At 37.0% G+C, this 24,067-nt stretch overlaps 1 protein-coding gene across 6 annotated transcripts in view; it reads left to right on the forward strand.

The window, feature by feature from the left end:
* The window catches only part of LOC139996041 (transducin beta-like protein 2), a 56,218-nt gene that overhangs the window by 17,069 nt on the left and 15,082 nt on the right, over positions 1–24,067 (forward strand). For 5 of the 6 annotated variants that reach the window (XM_072020074.1, XM_072020071.1, XM_072020073.1 and 2 more), the window contains 2 exons: positions 6,636–6,863; positions 14,816–16,570. In XM_072020074.1, coding sequence (XP_071876175.1) covers positions 6,636–6,863; positions 14,816–16,530 — 1,943 coding nt within the window. In that variant the 3' untranslated portion in view covers positions 16,531–16,570. Of the gene's footprint in view, positions 1–6,635; positions 6,864–14,815; positions 16,571–24,067 lie in introns of those variants that run through there. The other variant, XM_072020075.1, reaches the window with a different exon arrangement.

Consider the following 24,067-nt stretch of genomic DNA (forward strand, 5'->3'; position numbering starts at 1 on the left):
CAATACCTTACAATTTACTCACGCGTTTCTTTCATTTCCACATACGTCGAATAACCTTAACACTTTTAAAAGGATTACGTTAAAAAAGGATTACGTCGAAGTGTTTACGTTTTATGGGGTGGGTCCTTAGGTTTTGCGAGGGTCTAAATCACAGACAATGAGGGATAGCGTGTGGATTATCTCCCTCGACATAACGGTTACATCGCTTAACACTAAACCTATCGACATTTCACGTATACCTATTCAATTGAGATCAAAATTCTTCCCTCGAAATTCCTTGTTCCGTGCTCTTGTCAAGTCTAAGATATTGAAAAATATTTGTAGGGCCATCTTCGAGATTTTGATTTTACAGTTTTGAATTTCTATTTTTGCGCCATTTCATTGGTCCCATCTACGTCGAATTTAGTACTATTATATAATCTAATTGTCTCTGGTATACACGCGTCATTCCTTTTCAATTTCTACGGATGTATGCACTGAACTAAGAAATAGTACCTTTCTATTTAGTTTAGTTTTGTAAATTGTCAGTACAATGATTTGAACGATGTGATTTTGTTGAGAAACGTGTCATATTCTTCTTTGTCTGTTTTGCCAATTTTGTTTAACTCTCTTCTATTTGCGCGAATTGTTTTTTTGTGCGTGTTAAAGGTTTAGTCACTTTCGACACACTTGTAAAAAAAAAGAAAAAAAAAAAAAAAAAAATTCTCCATGATTATATTTCCTCCGTGCTCTGCATGCGATTCTACTAATTTCAGTGACAAATTCCCCAAGCAGAACCGAAGAGGTTCTCTCCCTTCATCTTTTCCCAAATATAAAAAGCCGTTTATAATATACTTGCTATTTACATCGAATGCTGAATCAGAATTTGATACCAAATTTGCCCAGTTTATTGGATAAATGTACCGAGTAAATTCTACAGCTTGATTTTGTTGGAAACGATTGTTCATCGATAGTAATATATGGATTTTGCGTCAAACTTTAGAAATCAAAGCGAATATATCAGTTTGTAAGCGATGGCTTCGATGATTTCTGTTATCAAACCGAATAAACCTTTCCGTTCACGATAGATCATTTCTTATTTCTGTTTATAGCGTTTGAGAAAAATTGCGAATCCTATTTTTTGTTCCATAGAATCGACCTTTTTTTATTTTAATTTCTGCTTTAAAATTTGTCCAGCTGGACATTTGGTAAATCAAAAGTGATATGTCTACAATTTTTAACCTCAAAAAAAGCCGCGTGCTTACAGAAATGCAATAAATGCATATAATTTTGCAGTAGATAAATCGCATTTAGTTCCCAACACTCGAAACGCCTCTGCTTCCGTGCACTTTCAGCTTTAGAATCGAGTTTCCGACAGACTACTATTATAAAAAAAATACAAATCTTTCAACCGGTCAAATGATCGATCGTGGTTGGTAAGACAGACAACGTATTCTTTTCAGAAAACAAACAATAAAAAGAGAGTTGAATATTAAGAAATTCATTGTACGTATATTATAAGAAAAATCGTGAAGTTAAATGGCGATATAATATTGTATGTAAGAAATTCTAAATGAAATTAAAAAAGAAAAAAATAAAGTAGGTTTAGCGTCAGAGCATACCTTTCATCGTATTTTTACCTCCTTTGCTTATCTCGTCTCCTTTCTCATTGAAAGTAATGGTGGTCATTTCTGCATGTTGAATTTTTTGTACAGAAAATATGGAGTTTCTGGATTATAAAGAAAATCCTCGAGAACACCTTGAATACTCTGGTGTTACCGGTGACATGGATTTTCCTTTCCTTCGTTGCTGTTATAAAAACCTGCTTTTCTCGCTAGGAAAAATTTTTCTCAACAAATTCAACCTCTTCGTTCAGATTCAAATTCTTGAAAATGAATCTTTCTTCAAAAATTATTCAATGTTTCACCAGTGACGTATCACCGCGTAGTTTTAATCCCAACAATTTCTTTCTTCTTTTGCGAAACCGGCAAAAGAATCGATCACTTTGATCATATCAATTTCATTCACTAAAGCACATTCTTAATTTCCACACGCTATATCTATCACTATCAAGAGGTTTTATATCTCTTTTCGCTTTGAAACCTTCCATTGTCATTTGTATTTCACAAAATATATAATTACTACAATTTAATCATGCGAAATTATTACAAAAAGGAATACAAAGTTAGTAAACAATGCATTCTGAACCTGTGACTTGTTAATTAAAAGCAACAAACTAAATGATAATTATTTAATTTAGTTCACTCCTCGTCGAGGAACGCGCGTCTGCGTGTTCAGTTTTCTTCACAAATTAACTGCAACTGAACGAACCGAACGAACGAACGAACGAACGAACGAAGAAACGAAATGTTCGACCGTTCGTAATATGTAAATAGTTGCCGTTATGTCCTTCCCTTACTTAGATCAAAATCTATGTTTACCAGATGTACAAGATTAGGTCCTTGCAACAATTCATTGCAGACACGCACACATACTCCGAGAGTAATCCAACATTATTCACAAACAAAACAGCGTTTTTAACATTACGTTTCAGTGATTCTCAGTTTATGAACAACTCATTTTTGTTGTTGTTGTTATTATCAGTTATCGTTTACCTGGAATTGTTCGCAATTAATTGCGCCACTTTTTCTGCTTTTATAACGTAGTGTATAGCGTTAAAATTAATTAAGAAGTTACACTATCAGTTATTTCTAAATAAAGTTATAATTGAACGATATCACGCTGTAAAAATATATTTAAATGCATTATGAATTTTTACTTTCACGTTCAAGATATTTATCTTTAGTCATCTTTAATGTTTTTAATTTTATTACCTATATTTTTTAATATACTTTTAATATATACTTTTAATTTGATGTTTTGTATAAACAATATGTGAAATCGTTAAACGAAATTATTACCACAAAATATAATTGACCACTTAAATAATTTGTAGACCTGTTTGCTTTTTAAGTAGTAAACATTGGTCTTCGATACTTGGAAAAATGCGCGGTACACGGCGTATAGCTCGCTGTGGCGCGCGCGGTTGGCTAAGTATTAACACGTTAGGGGAATTAGGCGATCGTGTTTCATCTTTGCATAGAGCGACTCGAAACATCATCGTAAAACCGTCTTAGCGACTGGGCTTATGATTCACAATCTTCTAGTATATCGTTGTTGTAATTGACTAGTAATAGTGGAGGAGTAACACTTTAGGCTTTTCTTTCAGGTAGAATCCTTTTTTAGCTAATTCATGGTTACTAATAATCGTATAACATGTAAATTGCGGTATTAGTAGTAAACGACCGTCGTTAATGCATAGATTAAATATTTTTTTTTTAGCACAACTGTTCAAATTCCTTTTAACATAGATTAAAGTACGAATATAACGTAGAAGGTGGTAAAAAATGGAAATTCGTGTTAGGTTTTCTCAAAATTCGAGCGAAAGCAATCGACATAATTTTCACGACGAGAGAAAGAGAGGGACGAATCAATGTCAAAGTTCTGTTGTACAATAATTTACTAAATAAATAATATTCGTAAATCGATAGGTTACAAATTAGATATCGCTTGTAGATTTCTTTCTTATGATTTCAAAATTTGTTACGAGATGGAATACTTCAACCTTTTGCATTTCCAGCGATTCTTAACACGATCTGGTAGAAATTTTGAATCATTTTTACCATCGGCTACCAGCTGTTCCGAAAATACTTATAATCGTGTTCACAGTGTTGCCGCAGCTCTGACAATAGTGTTGTTAATCCCATTTGCAATGTTGCAACGTCGACGACAACCGAGTGCAAAAGGTTAATAATTTTTCAAACGAATAGATAATAAAATAAAAAGTAATAAATAAATAATTTGTAAAATTTAATTTGCTTTATTAGCAAACTTATTACCGTTATTCTAAAGATAATTATTAATTTATGAACGTTTAATTCACGACTTCTGAAATTTTACTGCTAGTATTAGATCAATCTCGTGCAGGAAGGTCTATGATTATTAACTGAATTTTTAAAACAATTTTATGTTCAGTCGCGCTTAGTACGTAATGCTATCTTTTGATACGCGTCGTTACATCATTCCTTATTTTTATTACAGGCTGATATTTTTCTAAATGATATTCTGATTGATTTTTTGCCCCTTTTATACGTATACGTATTATATTATATATAAACATGTAATCACGGTGATTTATGCATTTTTTCTGCCTATATGAAAACACAAACTTGTAACGTTAGATAACCGAGTTCTCTTTTATTTATGGTAAAACGACGAAAGAATCGATTGTACATCTGCCATGTCTCCTTATAAACTTATAAGCGTTTCATTGCGATTTATCGCTAAATCGCAATGGTTACCACCACTATGTAATTACATGCAACGCTTGCGATTTTTCCGCCACTTTTTCGATATTAATGGTACTTACTTTATGATTACACAAAAGGACAAAATATCGTAAAGCGAGATATTTAATATTTCATAACTTAATTACGCGAGAATAAATGACAAAAAGAAAAAAAAAGAATAATCGTACTATTTCAAATTTCTTCAGGAATCCGCGTAAAGAGATTTGTTAGTAAAACACCGTGTACACGATGACTCTTTCTGCAAATTATTTTCCATTTGAATATTTATACACTAACGTACCACTTATGTTATTTGCGATATAAATTTTCTTATCTTAAACATATTTAGTAACCAGACTGTAACACGTGAACACCTCGTATAATCTCTTAGTAACCACCAAGGCTGTTCAGCGAAATAAGGATAATAAAAAACCGTTCAGAAAAACGAGGATAATAAAAAATTGAAGATATTTTTTTACAAGTCTTCCTAAGGAAACAATGATGAAGTACGATATCAAATTAGAGTATCTGTCAATTAAATAAAGAAAAATATATAAATATGGGTTATCATCCATTGTATGTGTATGTATATATATATATACATTTTAATATATATATATGTATACTTAACATACTTTAATATATGTACTATAATATATACTATAATATATATCTAATGTTTAATATAATATATATTTAATATATAATTTATAATTTAATATATATATATATATGTTATAAAAAATGTATATATATTTAAAAAAAATATACATACAATGGACGATGACTCATATTTATATATTTTTCTTTATTTAATTGATAGATATTTTGTTTGTTATTTTCTTCCCTTGTTAACTACGTTCAAGGAATATATTTTTAGTGTATTACACACCCCGTACATTTAGTTAAATACCTATACCTGTACCTATACCTGTACCTATACCTGTATACTTTCTTACCCATTAATTCAATACGAAACATCCCTCGATGATCTCTGTTCGTCATGTAACGGTATTGGACAACTCAAAGTCGGTAATGACGGGGAGTGTCCGTAATGAGCGTGAAGAAGGACCAGGATAGGACAACACAGGTAAACAGTTATCTGTCGGGATTAAGCACTATGAATCATTTACCCTCGGAACGGATTCCTACAATGTACAGTTTTAAGCCGACGCTATAAAAGCAGCTAAGGGTTGCATTACTTAGTGCATTACATACGAAGTGCTTGGACAGTGCATACCTCGGTGCTCCCTACTCTCAAGTAGTACTACTAGTGTATACCAGAAGTTCTCGGTATGTTTCGACAGTTTTCTTATTTTTTCACGGTTACAGAGTTTGATTTCTATCCACGTGCGCGAACGTCGGCTTCCGATTTGTTTTGTTTTGCTCTTCGTCGACCAAGATAAAACGCGAATCGACTTGTCCGTTGGCTGTTGACTAGTTATATCTCAAGAAAGAACGCTACTTTGAATCGAGGAAAATATGCAAGTAAACATATAGTAATGCGGTAGTAAGAATATTTGTCACGTTCCGTAGCATATTTTGAAAGACTTCCTACGAGCGACGAGATATGACACGAACAGAATTTCGCGTGTGCCCCACGTGGTGCGGTTCTATCGCGTGACGGCGACGAAATATTATAATCGTTTTACTCGAGTCAAATTTTTCAACGGTAATCTTATTGAATATTTTAAATGAAATTGTAATTTTTTTCTACAAATTTCTTGGCATTCTTCCGATACGATTTTAACGTGTATATGATCTATTAGTTTACTATTGGATAGAAACGTAACTGAATTAAGGATACGATATTCTTTTTAATAGATAGATAGATAGATAGATAGATAGATAGATAGATAGATAGAAGTAGGAAGCTGATGAGAATTTCAACTTACTATATTAATAAACATTGAAAACTAAATTTAGTTCCGGATAAATAATTTATCGTGAACTCGAAACAAGTAAAGTCGAGTTTATACTGTTCATTTTGGTGGATCACTGCAGCTGAAACGACGTATGAAAGCGTCGTTTTTCGATGAATCGACAATGTGAATTCGGCTTTACTTGCTACACGACTAAACTGTTGGCCGTGTCCGAACCAGCTTAATCGGGCCTACTATCGAACCAACGAAGGTTTAAAGATTCGGTTTCACGACCTCCTCCTCCTCCTCCGTCGTGGTTTCCTATTACTCGGCAGAGCCGTGTCTTTTTTTTCTCTCTCGAAACTTTTGACCTTTTCTTCGTGTCCTACTCGGAACAAGCTTACAACGATGCAGAAATTAACAAACATTTTATTTATCGTTATAGATGGTACAGAATCGGAAAAAGTAAAGTTCGAAGGTTCGAGAGACTTGACGAGCGGATCGACCGGAACGACCGGTAGCAGCAGCAACAAACGCGCCAAGAAAAAGAGACGCGAAGTGCAACAAGAGTTCACGCATTCGTGGATGGTTGGTGTGCTGAAAGGACACACAGGCCAAGTTTTGAATATGAATTTTTCAAGTAACGGCAGATATCTGGCAAGCTGTGCCGAAGGTATGTACCGATATAGTTTAAGAAAATTTGTCCTACCAGAAGTCATTATCAGTCGCATCTCTCTTATCGCTTTATCGTCACGTATCTCTTACGCTTTAAACTGCCCTATATGGGACATTTATAGGGTAAGAGCAGAGATTAACCTTGCAATATAATTTATGAATTAATAATATTTTGTTGGAATTGATAATAAATAATTAGTAAAGTGGAAATTTATAGGCAAGTTGAAAGGCCTCGAAGGGGGCGCATTAAATTATAAATCAAACGAACGAGATTTCATTCAAAAGCGATAAAAAAAGTTATGTCTTTGATAAAGTCATCCAAAGGACTATCTTTTTTCTTTTTCCACCTCTGTTTTTCTTCTCCACGTTTCTTTCGATTATTTCGATATACACGGCATATAACTTCGTTGTAGCAGAACGATATTTTCCTTTTATTCAAGAAAATGCCACCTATATCTTCATCGGTGACGCGGCGAACCTTTTTAATTTGCATGTATCTCTGTTACCTTGTTATTGTGCCAGTATCAATAGCCGATGTCTCTGTCTCTGCTTGTACCGTTTCTACAATTAAAACCTATGTACTTACATGTCTCTTGCCGTTTTCTTCCACTCGCTTCATGCGCAACGCGTGGCATATAAACGTAACCGCGATAAAAATTATACGCACCTTCCTCAACTTGCAATATTAAATATAGAAGATGTATTTTAATACGAATCATAATCTTTAGAAGAAAAACACTTTCTTATTTGACAAATGACGGTATATATCACTGCACCGCGGATCTTCGTACATTTATAGAAAACTTCAATGCGCGCGAATTATTCAAAGTAGGTAAAACAATATTCAGAGGATTATTTAGCTTTTACATTGACTCACCAAAGTACTCGAATACACTTGCCATTCAACATTTTTATCAATCTGTTATGCGCGTTGCATAGAATTTTTGGAAATTTCATTATCAATTTTAAAACGTCGAAACATAATAATCAAACTAACCCAATATTAAACTAATATTATTCGTTTCTTACAAAGTATCCTGGCTTTCTTATTTTTTTTTTTTTTATTTTAATATTTCTATTTCTTTTTTTTCCTTTCTAATTTTCCTATTTTGTTGATCTTACATCTTCGAATTTATCAGATTATTCCCTTTCTCGACTCTTTCGTATTAAAATACCTTCTTTCTAATCGCACGGTCAACGAAACCGTGGATTTGCCGATATGATTATCATATATGGTCATATATATCATATATATCTTTTCTATAAAATTCGCAGAAAGGTTTTTTATCCTCTTAGTTTTATTCGTATAAATTTGAATTTTCATAAATATCCACGGTCTGCTTTTGTTATTATTAAATATTCGCGTTATTCGTTACTACAGCTTCTTCGTCTAGCTATACAAACACAGAAGTAGACGGGTAAAATGTAGGTCGTTTGAGTGAAATCAAGCTGTTCGGTTGCAAACTCCTTCGTTTCTTGAAACACATTATCCTGTCCCGATCGCTTTTTGCTTTTACATCTCACCAATCTGGATTTATATATGTATTACCGTTTGTTTGTATTATACTTCCTTGTGTTCGGAAAGGGGGAATGGATAACTCTCATGCGCTATGATTAAAAGCTATTTGCCCTTTTTTTTTTTTCTTCTTCGTGAATCGATCCAATTATCTAAAGAAGGACGAACATAGAGAAAGTATGAAAACGATGGAAACGCATCGAACGACTACTTTCACTATATTTCATCTTTGAAATTGGAACAGGATTAAACGCCTGTATTTCTCATTATCACCAACTTATACGGCGTATCATCGATATAATCGTCGCCAGCTAATCGATATTCAATTTGTACAACCGTAAAGTATGTTAAAGTACTTATGTTAGATGGATTTCGTAACGTGCCATGTAAGGATTAAAATATTTAAACAGTTCGTTGTGTCGTATCCTTTCATGGTTTACACGATGACAATCGTGGGTGACCCGTTGACCATGAAAGATTTTCGTAAAGCGGCGTCCACTTCTCTTACCGGTGAGTTTCTCTTCTCTCGCTTCTCTCCGCCGCGTTTAACCTCGAATCCAAAGACGGTGCGCATCGTGTGCCACGTGCGTACATGCATGCTCTCACGAGACATACCGAGAAACGCGAGTAACAAAAGAACTTTGGCTCTGGGCTGCTGTGCTTCGTGGGAAAGACGCCTTTTAACCGGAATGTTCACGATCATAGTTTTAATACCTTTCGCCATCGTGTCGCTTGCAATTCTTCTTCTGCTCAATTTGTATCTTCCCTGCGTGTACTTTCGATTCTTTACTTTTTCTCCTCTCTCTCTCTCTCTCTCTCTCTTTTTTCTTTTATATTTATGATTTCTTTTCTAACACTATGACTTAGTTTCGAGAATAACATTTTACGACTCGTACAATGTAACATTTTATGGATACATCGTGTGTATTATACGAAACATTTTGAAATTTCGTTAGCATCGTAATGAGACGCAACTATTACGATTATATTAGTAAAATTTCATTCATACGGTAGAAGAATTTTTATTCACTGATTTATTCGTGATAAATATTTGACAGCTTTTATGGACATCTCACGATTCGATAATCGTAGTAACCGTGTGTTAATTGGTCCAATCGCGGGGAGACGGTCGCGTTATAGCGACGTAACACCGTGTCTCGTTGCAGTGCCAACGAAATTATTTAAAAGTTGTTTAACGCTACTTTCGATCATTAAATTCTGAATGATTTTACGCATTTATGAAATCGGTCACTTCATACGTAGTAATCTAATGGTACTTGCGCTATCTCTAAACAAAAAATGATGCATACATAAAATTAGAAATATTTATATAGCAATAAGATCCGGTCACGTTCGTTGGATTACTTCCAGCAAAATAATATGCTTAATTCCTCGCGAAATATTTGCGATTCTATTATCGTTGAATAACATTCAGCAATTAATGTGAGTTATCAGTTACGGCCGCCTTAACCACGAAATCGTGTACCGTCGATCATTCCCTCCTTTACGCGCAACGGTAATCGCCAATGATCGTGAAATACACGATTGTATGTAGCGCTGGTAGAAAGTCACGGTGTTATTCTTTAAACGTTCTTCCGTTTCCGATCGACGATTTGGGATACATAGTCTCGAAATACGAGTCGCGATCAAAAATAATCTCGGAAATGTTCGTGGGTTGGCACATAAATTTAGAAAACGGCTAGTGAACTTGCGCCGTTTCTCAAATCATCTCTTTCGTTGCACTATGATTATCTTGCTAACGCATTTCGATGAATTTCCTATCGTTTCGGTATTCTTCGTATCGATATAATTTCAAAGTTCTCCGAATCATTCGTAGCCTTTGATATATTACGTTTTCCGTTTTATTTTACCTGCGAAGCGTTTACGTGATATAGCTATTATCAAATGGGCTAACAATCTGTTCGACTTAAAGCTTAGAAGATTGAAAAAAAAAAAAAAAAAAAAAAAAAAAAATTTTTTTCCCGTATCTTTCTATTACTACAACTTTTGCAAAATTGAAGTAAAAATATTTTTTTAAGTAACCATTTTCAGCATTATATTACACAAACTATAGCAGTGTTAGAAAGAAGCTCAAATCGAGCGAAGAAAAATGATAATTTCATGTTCCTTCGTTTTCGAAATAAAATAAATAATAGATAAGACACTTTAATTAAGTAAAATCATCGATATACAAACAGCGATATCGATCGATCGATCGATCGATCGATTATCCCGAATTTAATTCCACGAAATGATATATAGAATTCGGGGCCACTGGCTGGTTGCTGCGTTCGCTATTACCTTTCTGATGCGCGAACGTAACAAGCGTAGTTGTAACAACCTAATAATAGCGCGACGTGGGAAATTCTCTGGCCTTAAATCAAGCCCACACCGAAGCAACAGACAGTTTATGGTTACGCTACGGACTCGATGAAACGACTCGTCGTAAGCCGATGATTCGACGTACGATATTAGCGGATCAACGATCATCGAAATCACTGCTTCTCTTTCTCAAGCTTCTGATCCGTACACTTTCCATTATTTGTCGATATCGCGTCGATCGCGCTTAAATTCGAGTGCTGATTTTAAAAATCAAAATACCGTATTGAAAGGTACGAGGTTTCGAAGGTCGAGGATTTATCGGCTGCTTCTAAGATTTTTTATTCAAGTTAGAGACGAATATAAACGAACGCAAACAAAGTAATAGAAAATGCGTTTTTTTTTTTTTTAATGTTTTCCGAATGCTAATCCAAGTTAGCTTTACCTCGTAATTATTTCAGTAAATCAATCGACATATCAAGCTCTGAATTTTGTTATCAAACGTTGGGAAAATTACCTCGTAGCAGTTTTTCTTTTCCATCTCTCACCTTGGCCGCAGCTAGCACTCGCTACCGGATACCGGGATTTGCTCGAACAATCAAACTATGCGAGGAGCAACGCGTGGCAGCCGATGATTTCATTAAATGACGCAACGGTACATATCGACGCCGGTCATTCCTGCGAACGGGGATACCGTTTTCCGTTATCCGAGTCACCGCTCAGATCTCCTCGTCTCTCCTTCGTCCTTCGTTCCATTTTTCGCTTGCCATCGCTCGAAAGCGCGGGTAAATCCCTACTGATCGCGTCCATCTCTCTCCAGAAACCGGATTACTTGTTTATCGTTATTAAATTATTTCTATGCAATGCTTATTCAACGTCTTCTTCGTAGAAATCACCGAGAAACCGATAAAATTATCGCAAAGTCCGGTAGTAATCCTACTTTTCTCTCTGACAATTTCTCGATACCGTTTGCAGTAGCGTTCTGAGACGTCACTGCTGACGTAATATTATTCATATTGATTTCGTTTATAGGGTGATTTTGATAAAGGACGTATCAACGTTGTTGCGATTTATACATTTTTATTGGGTTAGTGGGCAAGCGACGCGGCCTTTGTGCATGTAAAAATCAGTGAACATGCACGTATGCCGTATTTAATCGATTATGTTACAGTGGCCCTGTAAACAATCTTTTTTTTTTATTCGTTCAATGGTATTTTCAGTCGATTGCTCAAAGGAACCAAAGTATTTGAACGCTATTTTGTATTATTCTACATTTGTTGCATATATTCTGTATGTGTTATTTGAAAGATTTGTATACTTTGTACAAATCTACATGTAGTTTCCATTCCTCTTAATCATGTTTACCAAATATATATACATAAAATAGGAAATTGTATAAAAATCCACGAAATACTAAGAACTTTTTTATATTTTGCTCAAATTTCTGATAATTTTTAACGCTCAAAAAATGCAATCGAGTGGAAAATGACCGAAAGAACGCAGCAATATTAACAAGTTCAATTCAGTTTCTCGTTTCTGTGTGTTCTATTAGTAATCCTGAGAAATGCAGAAACACGGTAAAATATACCACGTGTAAATACTAGAACATGCCAAGAAATGTATAGGCGATACGAAAATATGTAGTATTTATTATTTGATAGACGTAAAAGTACTGAAATTGAAATTTCTAATATTTAAGGCATATGATAATTAGGATTGGATTTAAAAGCAATCTTGTCATTTTCTAAGAAAGTACCAAAGAGATATATATTAGATATTTCGTTTTAAATCTAACTATAATCGTCTTAAAATGATCATCTTATACGTACATAATACAGCATGATTGACCAAACAAATAAACTTTATAGTTTCACAGCTGTTTCTGTCGAGATCGTAAGCCAATTTCCTCAAGTTCTTTGTCACATGACTCGCTCTAAATAAACGTTTCCCCAAATTATACGCAATCGTATACAGCAGACGTGCCGTCTCTTCGTGCCGGATACATTTTCTTCCATATTCGATTAATATAAAAAAAAAACCTTTCGATTTTTAAACAATCGCACACTCAGGGTCCGTTAAAAGATTTCTTTTTCAGGCGCATTCATCGAAACGCAACTACGAAGCGTTGTTTCTCCATATTCTTCTCCCTCTTTTTTCTTCGTTCGCCGTGGATATTATACGCGATCGATTTAAACTTAACAATAAAATCATGAAAATTTTATAGAATCTTCCTGACTTGGTTTGTACCACAAATTTAGACGCGCACGGTATACGTATTCGGTATTCGTTCGAAAGAAAGGAACGGGAACATTTCTGCCCGTAAAAACGTAGAAAAGAAAGCGACCCTTTCCGTGACGCATTCGGCGAAAGTTGCGTATTGCTGAATAAACAAGAGGCGTTAAAACGGTTCACCTTTTATTGGCCGGCTGTTTTTTTTTTTTTTTTTCTGCTTCGGTCCGTAACGAGAGCGTAACGCCACTCGATCGTGCTTTTTATTTGCCGTGATTAACACGAACGAGGATTCTATCTGGTTAGCTGGGAACGGCTCGTAAACCAGTCGAATTTTTCCAAAGTTTTATATGGATCTTGTTTCAAAGAAAATCAAAGAACCGACTTGCATCGAATTGCTTTTTTCCTCGAATATCGTTTAGGAGGACAAAGTTTCGACGAAAATTTCTAATTTTCAATTTCCTTTTCAAACCTTTTCGTTTATTTCTTCTAAGAATGTTTGAAACATACTTTTAACGAGTATTAACGTTGGTGCATATGAAATGTCATTTCACCGAAGTTTGAATTTTGCGGATAATACCACCAACTACTTAGCCTATTCGTCAATTAGCAGTCGTGTTAAAGAAAAAGTAATTTACTATAAATTAGATATCCATTTCTAACTCTATAATTTCTGTAAGTGAGGTATATTTAAGAAAATTTAAATAAATCCTTTTAGAATTTAATTATCTCGACACGATTAATTCGTAATTGTACATGTAACATTTACATTTGTAAGCTAAGAAATTTTTCACTAGACTATTTTTTAACTCATAAGAATTGTGCATTAAAAGGAAATGTAATTGAAATGAAATTCTTACAAGTCTAGAAGTTACACGTCGAGTAAAATGCATTCAATCGTGTGAAAATTACTTTGATCGTATTTATGTTTTAGAAACTACGCAAAGATAAAAGTTTTATCTGAAAGAACATTTCGTATGCAGCAACCTATTCAACATCGATATTAAAGAAGGGAGTACCATCTTTGTTTTAAATTAGAAAATTTAAAATCCGAAGATATTCGTCGACATAAAGGTGCTTCATCAAAGTCAATACCGTATAATCGTCGATGTGGACGCCTATACAACGATACGTTGACATCGTGTCTTCTTTATGAACAGACAAAAATCCATATATATGTTTTTTCATACGTCCGTGGCAAGCCTCCACTTTCTTATTTTCTTCTTTCGAGGGAAATTAATCGCGCGGCACTCTCGACACGATCTTTCCGTGTAGCCGTGTTCGCTACTCTATTTCGCGAAGAAGTATTCGCGAATTATATTCGAATTTTGTACGATTTCGTAGATATCGGTGTTCAAGGCAGAGATACGACGGTCTCTAGTTCAAAAGCGATCGATGTGACCACGAGTATTAGATATATTCTTGATCGCATCGACGAAAAAAAAAAAAAAAGAAAAAAAAAATTTATAAAACGAGAGAAGAAAAAGTATAAATATTAAAGTTCATTTTACTCTTCTCGTATCTGACTAGATAGTCGGAGGAGCAATTTACCATACTAAGAGACTATCCGATTTAATTAATAAAGTAAAGAAAAATATCGCGACGATCTAATATGAAATTTAATTTGAAAAGTTTAATCGCGCGCGTTCGTGCGTCTTTACATACATACATATATATATATTGTAAAGATTGTAGAATTTATCCTAAGCAACATAATAAGTAAATCGCGTAGAGATATTTAAAAGCACTAAAGAGATGTTAGAAATGGAACAAAGATACATGCGCGTGGTGTGTGGCAAATTCTTAACGGTATAACGTAGGTGATTTTGAAATCTTGCTGCCGGACGATGAACTGACGTATAATTGTTTTTGTATGTGACATAAAGATTGCGGCCTGGGGCCGGAAGAGGAGGTGCTGGATCTCGGGCAGACCGATCGATACAACAACTGTCAGGCGAATCATGAGACACCAGGTTCAACGAAGGGGACGCTATCAGGGAGCAACAGCGAGTCGTCTTCCTCGACCGGCGCGTTGGACACGAGTACCGGATCCGATGGCTCATCTGCAACCTCGGACGAAGCAAATTCGACGACGACATCGTCGCCGACGAAAGAAGATCGAGCCAGCCTAAGTAGAAGGCAACGAAAAAATCGTACCAGAACTCAACAACAAGTTCGGGACGACGAGCACGAAGACGAGCAGTCGAATCAACAGCAACAACGACATCGTCGACACGTCCATTGTCGAGACTCGGAGACCCCCGTGACAAAATCCACGCCGAGAAACAATTCGTGTTCCAGGAGAATCGAAATTCAGAATGATTCTCACGACGAGGAAAACAAGGACGACAGGGAGCCTGGGACAAGCGCGAGTGGCAGCTCGAGGAAGTCTCGTACTTTTTCGAGCATTCAGAGAAAGGAACTGCAGCATTTGAGCGACGCGGCTCTCGCTTCGATGCTTCGCAAGTACACGCTCAACGGGGAGCAGCTAACTCATCTTGGCTATCCCATGGAGTACAATTATCCCATGGATCTGCCTGGCTACGCGGTGATCATCAACCATTCTCAGCAACCGATGAATCATCGAGCTCGTGACTATCATCATTTGGACGCGAACGCGCAGGAATTCGTACCTGGCGGCAACTGTGCTACGACAGAGAACGAGGGGGACAGTGGACATTGCACCGGAAGTTCGGTGGAGAATTCCGATCTGGAGCAAGAGAGTACTTCGGATAGCGATAAGAATTCGGACATCAGCGACTCGTCATCGTGTTCGTCCGAAGAGCAATTGACAAGCAACTCGATTCAGAGTTTTTACATACCGTTGCTGGTGATCGATGCAAGAAAATGTGCCAGATGTCACAAAGTCTTTTACCAGAATCGCGACACCGGTGAATACCTTTCGCAAGAAGCATGCATTTACCATTGGGGCAAGCTGCGTAAGCGTCTCGTAGGAGGCGCTCGCTGTGATACGTGGGAGTGTTGTCGAGGACGAGATAACGCTGAAGGCTGCACCGTAACTCGAATGCATGTGTGGACGGGATTGATGCCAGGTTATAACGGCCCGTTCGGTGGCTTCGTCCGTACCAAATTGGCGACAAATACGCCCGCAGATGGCAATTACGGTGTTTACGCTTTGGACTGCGAGATGTGCTTTACGCGGCACGGTTTCCAACTGGCCAAGGTCACCGTGGTTGGCATCGACGGCAAGGTCGTTTACGACGCTTTTGTGAAGCCGCAGAACGATGTGATCGATTACAATACCAGATTCAGCGGCATCACCGCGGAACATCTGGCAAGAGCGACGAAAACACTCGAGGACGTTCAGAGAGACCTGACCAGTTTCATCCACGCGGAGACCATACTCATAGGACACGGGCTAGAGAACGATCTGCGTGCGCTCAAGTTAATCCACACGACGGTGATCGACACGTGCGTCGCGTTTCCGCATTTCCTCGGTTATCCTTACCGTAACAGTCTAAAGACGTTAGCGAGAACGGTGCTATATAGAGAAATTCAAGTAAAGACGCACGATTCCGTGGAGGATGCTAGGATCGTGATGGATCTCATGTTGAGGAAGCTGCAGCACGACAACTCGTAGGACCGTCAATGACCAAGGAAAAAGGGAGGAACATAGAAGAGGGGAAAAGGAGTACAATGAACGAACCGCTGGAGGACTTTTTTTTCGCGAGATGTTCGAACAGACTGTGCCGTGAAAATCGAATTTCTACTTCGTCGTCGAGTAATTTGAAATTCGCACGTTCGGACGTTTCGTAATCTCGCCGCGTAAAATTCCATCGAGAGAAGTTTTAGAATACGTAAACGTCGTCGATGGTTTCACGATCTTCGTCTTCTCGACTCGATAAGTTGGATTTATTATAAAAACGTTGATTGCGTCGACCTGTACGAGTAACTTCCGTCAGTGTTCAGTTCCAAGTGAAGTCTGTGATACTTAATAAAAATGAAAAATAAAAAGTCAAAAAAAAAAAAAAAAAAAAAAAAAAATAAAGAAAAAAAAAGAAAGAAAAAAGAACTACATACATAATGCGGTCCCCGACGCGTTTAGGCAGTGTTCGATAATACACGGGACTCGCGTTTTTCGCTCGCACAGATGAACATATACGTACACACGCATACACAATTCATACATTCAGTATCAAGAATAGGCTATAGCCAACTGTTTGTACGATGCACATCGTTGCCGAGGAAAAAATTTGACTCTACTTTTTTCTCTCTCTCTCTCTCTTTCTTTTTTATATATTATATAGATTAATATAGAATTTTCCCTCTTAACGAATCTCTATCGCGACCCTGACGAAACACGTTAATTTCCTTTAGCCGATTTCTATTTTTCTGACAAATTTCTGCTTTTTTTAAAATCCAAGAAAAATAGAAACCACATATGGATCGGAAGAGTCGAAAATTAGTTCTGTTTTTAACGCTCTTTCCTCTATACATTAAAAAGTGCAGAAAATGTAACAAAAATTGAAAAGTCGAATCTTTTTACCCTCGGATTAGAATATTGCGTATTGCGACTCGACACGCTATGCATCTGAAATATAATATTTTCAAGAGTAAGTAAGTACCAATCGTACACGAGTTCTTCTCACAGTCGCAAGAAAAATTCTTCGTCCTTTATTGTTCGATGTGAATTATATAAATTTCGTTAGCGATGACAATAGCAATAATAAAGATTATCACTCGATGATCCACCTAGCTCGAGTTCCTGCTGTCTGGTAGAGAGACTTTATTATACAACGATATTTCTTATTCACGAGACAATTTCCTCGGCAAGCGATGTTACTGGTGATATACATTTACACACATTGTTTCTCATATGTAGTAATATGTTTCGAGTTTCTCACACTTTGTGTATCATGTAAAAAAAGTACATTTGGCATCTATGTGTATACACGTGTATACATATATATGTATATATGTACGTTTATGCATACATGCATATGCTCTGTGTGCGTGCGTGCGTGCGTGCGTGTGTGTGCGTGTGCGTGTGCGTGTGTGTGTGTGTAGATATAAGTATATGCATATGTATATATGCTTATACACGTATATACATAGTATGCATATACATACACGTATACACGTATATGTATGCGTTTCTTATACTTTGCGATTTGCGACTTCTTCTCATACATATTTCATGCCGCGTTATTTTTTCGTACACGTACGGCGAGAGGAGGACACGCGGTGTCATTGATACTCGTAAGTGTCTCGGGCTTCCACAATGGCTTGCATTTAAATTCTCCTCGAAAACGTCTAGAAAATGCCGCTAAACGAGGACACACACACAAAGATGGAGATATTACTTCGAATCAACTTGCTCTTTATTTTCTTTCTTTTCCCTTTTAATTGCGATTCTCTTTCCCTTTTTCTTCTTCTTCTTCTTCTTCTTCTTCTTCTTCTTCTTTAAATTATATTCTTCGGCAATTTTTTTTTCTTTCTTCTCGAATCGGCAAGAGATAAGGATTTTCTTACGATAAAATGCGCCCGCTCTGTCCTCTTCGTGTTCGTCGAGCAAAACAGAAACGAACGTACCTTATCGCCGCGTGCGTGCGTGCCACTCCGCTCGTTCTTCGTCCATAATCGGTTATCGAATTTCTTCCCCAAGACAAAAGTGGCGAACGTGAGGCGAATCGCGCGACATTTTTATAATTGACCACAATAATCCATTATCTCGCGTTCGTATGACACAACGTTTTCGTTTTATACGTGTCGTCGCATGTAAACGATCGGGAATACTCGATTCGAATCGGGATCGAATCCCTGAGAACTGTACGTCCGATTTCGCCTCACGCTATACGAATTAAGACAGTGGATAATGTTCCGTGATTTTATACTTTATTACCGACATTAACCGATGCCCTATGCGTGCCCATTCGTCTATCAAACGTATAGTAGATATAGAACGTACATAGCAATATTGTCCCAAACGCACGTGGTTATCTGTACAAAGTATTCCGCGATAGAATTGTGCATTTTCCTCCTTCCGAGAGCAGGGAGAACCGGGTTTTCACGATGAAAAGCAATAAATCATCCTTGGAAACCGGTGCTTTACACCAGTTGAAATTATTTTACTTAATTTTAGCTCTGCCATCTTATGTTCATCCCGACGTTTCTTTTTCTTATTGTTGTTGTTCTTTTTTTCTTTTTTTCTTTTTTTCTTTTTTTTTTTTTTTTTTACCGTTTAATTTATGTATATTACGATTCGCGTCAAAACACCAGAAAAACGTTTTCGAGCTCGCCGCATCGGTACATCGATCTCAGCTTCTTGTACATATATTATCATCCGACATTCTTTCATTACGATATTCAAACATTTATTGAAAACATTTTGAAGAACATTAATAACACGTGCGAATCTGTTAATCGCGCATTGGAGCGCGATATATTCATAAGGATTGTTTCGTTACGCCCATGGTACCGTCTTCATGCTAGAAAGTCACGTGGTACGAATACAGCAATATTATTCATCGCTTTGTAAATAGCATAATATTTATTTTAGCGCATCGAGAGGCAAAGTACCTGTGCATCCTGTATGAAGAATGTTCCTCCGATTTTCTCAGCCATTACTTGTAAAAGTACAACGGGGATCATCACGGGGATTCGTTCACGATCGATTAATTTTTGTTATATTTTCATGCATCTTTTTGTATACCGAGAACAACTGATTTATTTTTCATTTGTACCGTTTGAATGACGTCCAAATACTGGAAAATACATTTATTATATAAAGAATAACGTTTACTCTCGATCTTTTATTTTACTGCGTACAATTCCAAAAACTACCCTATTTTCCCCACTAACAAATAACACGGAAGAAAGTATCCATTGGAGGTATAAAAAGAAAATGATGAAACAGAAACGACAAATAAAAAATACCCGAATACCTTTAAAGAATTGTCGAGATCGTCGAGATCGTCGAGATCGTCTAGAAAGAAAAGTGCATCGGATGTATCGTAATTCGAAGCTCCGATCGAAAGAGTAAACCGACAGATTTTACCGAGCATCGCAATTTGACTATTTTTCTCAAATAATTTTCAAATTACTTTAAACCACTTGTCACGCGGAAATATTTTTCTCAGACATGTTACACAAGCAACCCTTGCCATTTTCCTATAAATAGTTCATTAATCATTTCGATCCGATTCAATCGACAATGACATAGTAATTTCGCTGATCTTACAAACAGCGTGTAACTCGGAAAGAATATCATCGACCATCTTGCCGGAACGATCGATCAGATTACACATCGATCGATGGACGATCTTTCTTATTGAGAAATTTATAAAGCTATCATTGCCGGAGGATCTCGTTCCTTTTTCAGATTATTACATCCGATGAAGTTTCACGATGAATCATCAGCCTTGAAGCGATCTCGTTCGGTGCGCGTCTGTCCCGCGTTCCGAATAAAATTCGAATCGTCGAAGCATCGCGATGTAAAGAACGTTGTCTCGTTTCTTTGTTGTTCGCATTATTACGACTCATTAAAAAAAAGAAAACGAAGAAAAGAAACGAAAGAAATTGTTCGTCGAAAGTCTGCCGAGAATAAAACAAGAGGAACGAGAGATACGAGAGAAAAGGTGGTCGCGAACAAATCCTCGCGAGGAAACGTGTCCTCGAGAGGAAACAATGGAAATGCTGCGACACTGCAAAGCATATAACGAACTCCTCTGTTTCGCGTTTCCCTCCCACCCGATCTTCCATTCCCCTTTCTTTTCATTTTGTTGCACCGAAATAACCAGAAACTCCTTATCTTCGTTTAACGTCGTATATAACGTAGTAGGTAAATGTGCGCGTATTAAACGCACGGATAAAAATGATTAATGTAAACTAACCACGAAGAGGCGCGAAGGAAAAAGAAGAAACGATCGAAACGATTCTTTTTTGCTCGACGATCGACCGACATACGTATACATTTGTATACCGTACGCATCGTGCATCTGTAAAGATGTTGTTGGAAAGAAAAAAAAAAGAGTATTTTCACCGATCGTGTCCCCTCTGGCAACCTCGAACTTTGCCTTCTATCGTAGATGGACGTCTCTCTCTCTCTCTCTCTCTCTTTCTCGACACAAGACACACGACACAAGACACACGACACACGACACACGACACACCCGAGCCCCTCGTCCGCTAGACTTTCAAAACGCTTTTTGTTATTTCCGTCGCTTGAAAGCAACCCACGTGTATTAAGCATACATACATGTGTGTAGAAGGTAGCTGCTCGATTACGTAAGCTTAACCTCGGATGATCGATGAATAGAAGGAGGTCGTACCGAATATATACCGATCGTTTTCTTTCTTGAATCATCAGTCGTGTTTCGGCAGAGACACTCTTCTTAAGGTCACCATTTATACACGCATGTACATACGTATATAGTAAAACACGCGTTATATTCGTTTGCAGCTCGATCAATGGCAACGTACTCGTCGATTAACTTTGTCGATGACCGCATCCGTTAGTATAGCGCAGTCCACGTATACACACGCAACGTTAATAGTGTCCAATGCTGAGAATCGAAGTGGACGCATCGGTCAGATACTCTTATCTCGAAGAATCATCGATCGAAACGATTATCTATCTACTCGTTAAGCGTTAGACGATATAGGCGAGAAAAGAATAATAATGACAAAAAGAAAGGCATTGCGTGAATGGAAGAAGATTGTGCGCAACTAAGAAACGATGGAGAGAGAGAGAGAGAGAGAGAGAGACGCAAAGACAAACCGTTCAATCCTTGTAAATAATTGTACGAATAACGGAGGTTTGATCGGTGCTGAAAAAAGATTTAACCTTCTGTCCTCTAATTTATACAATCGTGATCATGTAAAGTGATCATATAAATGTTATTTTCGACGTGGAGAATTTAAGACTTTTGTTAATTCTGAAATATAATTCAAGTATCGTTAGGGTGAGTTTGACGAAGGTACGAAGTGCAATAACGTTTGAAACTATTTTGTTCAGTTTTTTCCTATATCTTTGCCTGACTGCTCCTCCGTGTTTTAAAGATCGTTTTTCCTGTTATCGTCGAAAATCAGCGCTAGCCAATCTATTCGGCATGTTGAAAACGACGGAACACGTTCGTTCGATCGATCGAACGATCTCTCTGGTGATTTTCCTTTTTTTCTTCGTAATACGTAGAGAATGCTGGAATGCGAAGAATCGATGAGAATTATATATCTTGTACGAACAATTTATCGATATTTACGATTAGCGAGTTTTTATTTAATAAATCTTTTAGGCGTCAGCACCGCACCGTCCTATGCTTTTGATCGTATGAAAAACTTTACGATGCGACAATATCATTCACGCGATGTTAAGGAAATTTCATTCCATGGAGAAAGAAGTGGTGTGTGTGGCGGACTAGGACCATGATAGTTGTTGTAGTTGGCTGTAGAGATACCGCGCTGCTGGTGGTCTATCGTATTTACTTTCAAATTATTGTATCGTAGAAGAAAAATATCGGAAAACTACGGGCACCTAGATTTGAGAACCTGTGACCCGAACGTTCGTAACCAAAGGCGCTAACCACTGCGCTATCGTCGTCCGGTCGTAGTCGATGTCTAGTGGCGGTATTTATTGTCGAATGCCGCCACAAAAGTAACGAAAAATGAGATAAAAGAGATACGAGACGTATTTTTCATGCTATATCATGGTATATCGTGTTGTTTCGTTGTATCCTAAATTATAAATCAACTAGGGAAACCAGTTTTAACGTCAATGATTAAAATCGATTAAAAATATAAACGGAGCTCGCGAAGAACGATCAAGGACGATGAGAAAAATGCCAATAACAATCGTGTGCCACGCGATATAGATCGAAGAAGCAATATTTTACTGCCCTTACTGTAACATGACGCCGATAATGCCTAAACGGATATACTTGTCGATACACGATTTTCTGTAATCTGAGCGTGCAAAAATTCGCAGAATTTCTCGATTCCTAACTAAACTAGATATCGATGCTAAGCTAATTTCGGGCAAATTTAGACCGTAAGAATTGTAATTAACTGTTCTTTAGACTATGTAACGACCAACCATTAACGATGACATATACAAGCATCCAACGCGAACGTAATTACAGCCTTACAACGATTTCCGGGTTCTTTACCGCTTGGTTTCGCGCAACACGATCGCGCAAAACCCGCAAACCGAAAGATTTTGAAAGCTTCGATCAGTTCGCATACGTGTTACCGATAAAAATGTAAACATATGTATCATACTACAGAGAAGAACAGTTTTGTTTTAATAGAATATATACATAGGCTAGTTGTTATTACATTTTTAGATGATTTCGTGCGATTTTAAGACGCTTCGTGTTGCGGGAAAATTGAAAGTTTCGACAGAACGTTAGGAGAAAGTTGAATACCTACGTTAGAATATTTCATTAAAATCTCAGTGTACTGAATTTTTGCTTTTTAAACGTACAGTGATTCGGGAAAGTCTTTGAACGCTTCGTACGGAAAACTTTGATGGATAATGTATTACACGTATATTATACTTTTTGAAATTTCATCGACACGGTAATGAGACACGACCGTTATGACTTTGTTGATAAAGCCTGAAATAATCGCGAAAGAATATAGAAAACTTGGAGCACACAAACGAAATGTTTACGGTGTTAATGAAATTTCAAAATACATATTTTGCATAACACACGTGATAAACGTTTAAATACCTATATGGTTTCGTGAATCATCCTAACTAATTGGATAAACTGATTAAAAGGTGTCTTGTTTGCCGAGAGAAAGTTTTATCTTCAATGTTGATCGCCATTTCGTCGTTAGCTTGCGCACCACCCAACGCCTTAATAAACAGCAATAAAATAAAATAAAATTCCACGTGGAATCAGCCTACGATTGTCTCGTGCGGCGTATTTGAAACGTACGTTACGTACAAAGTCCAAATCGAAGAGATCGAAGCGATCTTGCGCGAACGTTCTCTCAACCATTGTATCACGTCGATGCCAATTCTTCAGATAGAGAGATAGATAGATAGATAGAGAGAGAGAGAGAGAGAGAGATTTCGCATGAAAATCTCGCGAAGAAAGTTCGATCGTGCCTTCTAGTGTTCGCAGTGACATGGTTACGCCTCTGTTTCGGCGAACGAGATCCCGCGACGATCG

The sequence above is a fragment of the Bombus fervidus genome, chromosome 17, assembly GCF_041682495.2.
Source record: "Bombus fervidus isolate BK054 chromosome 17, iyBomFerv1, whole genome shotgun sequence".
Classification (NCBI taxonomy): Eukaryota; Metazoa; Arthropoda; class Insecta; order Hymenoptera; family Apidae; genus Bombus; species Bombus fervidus.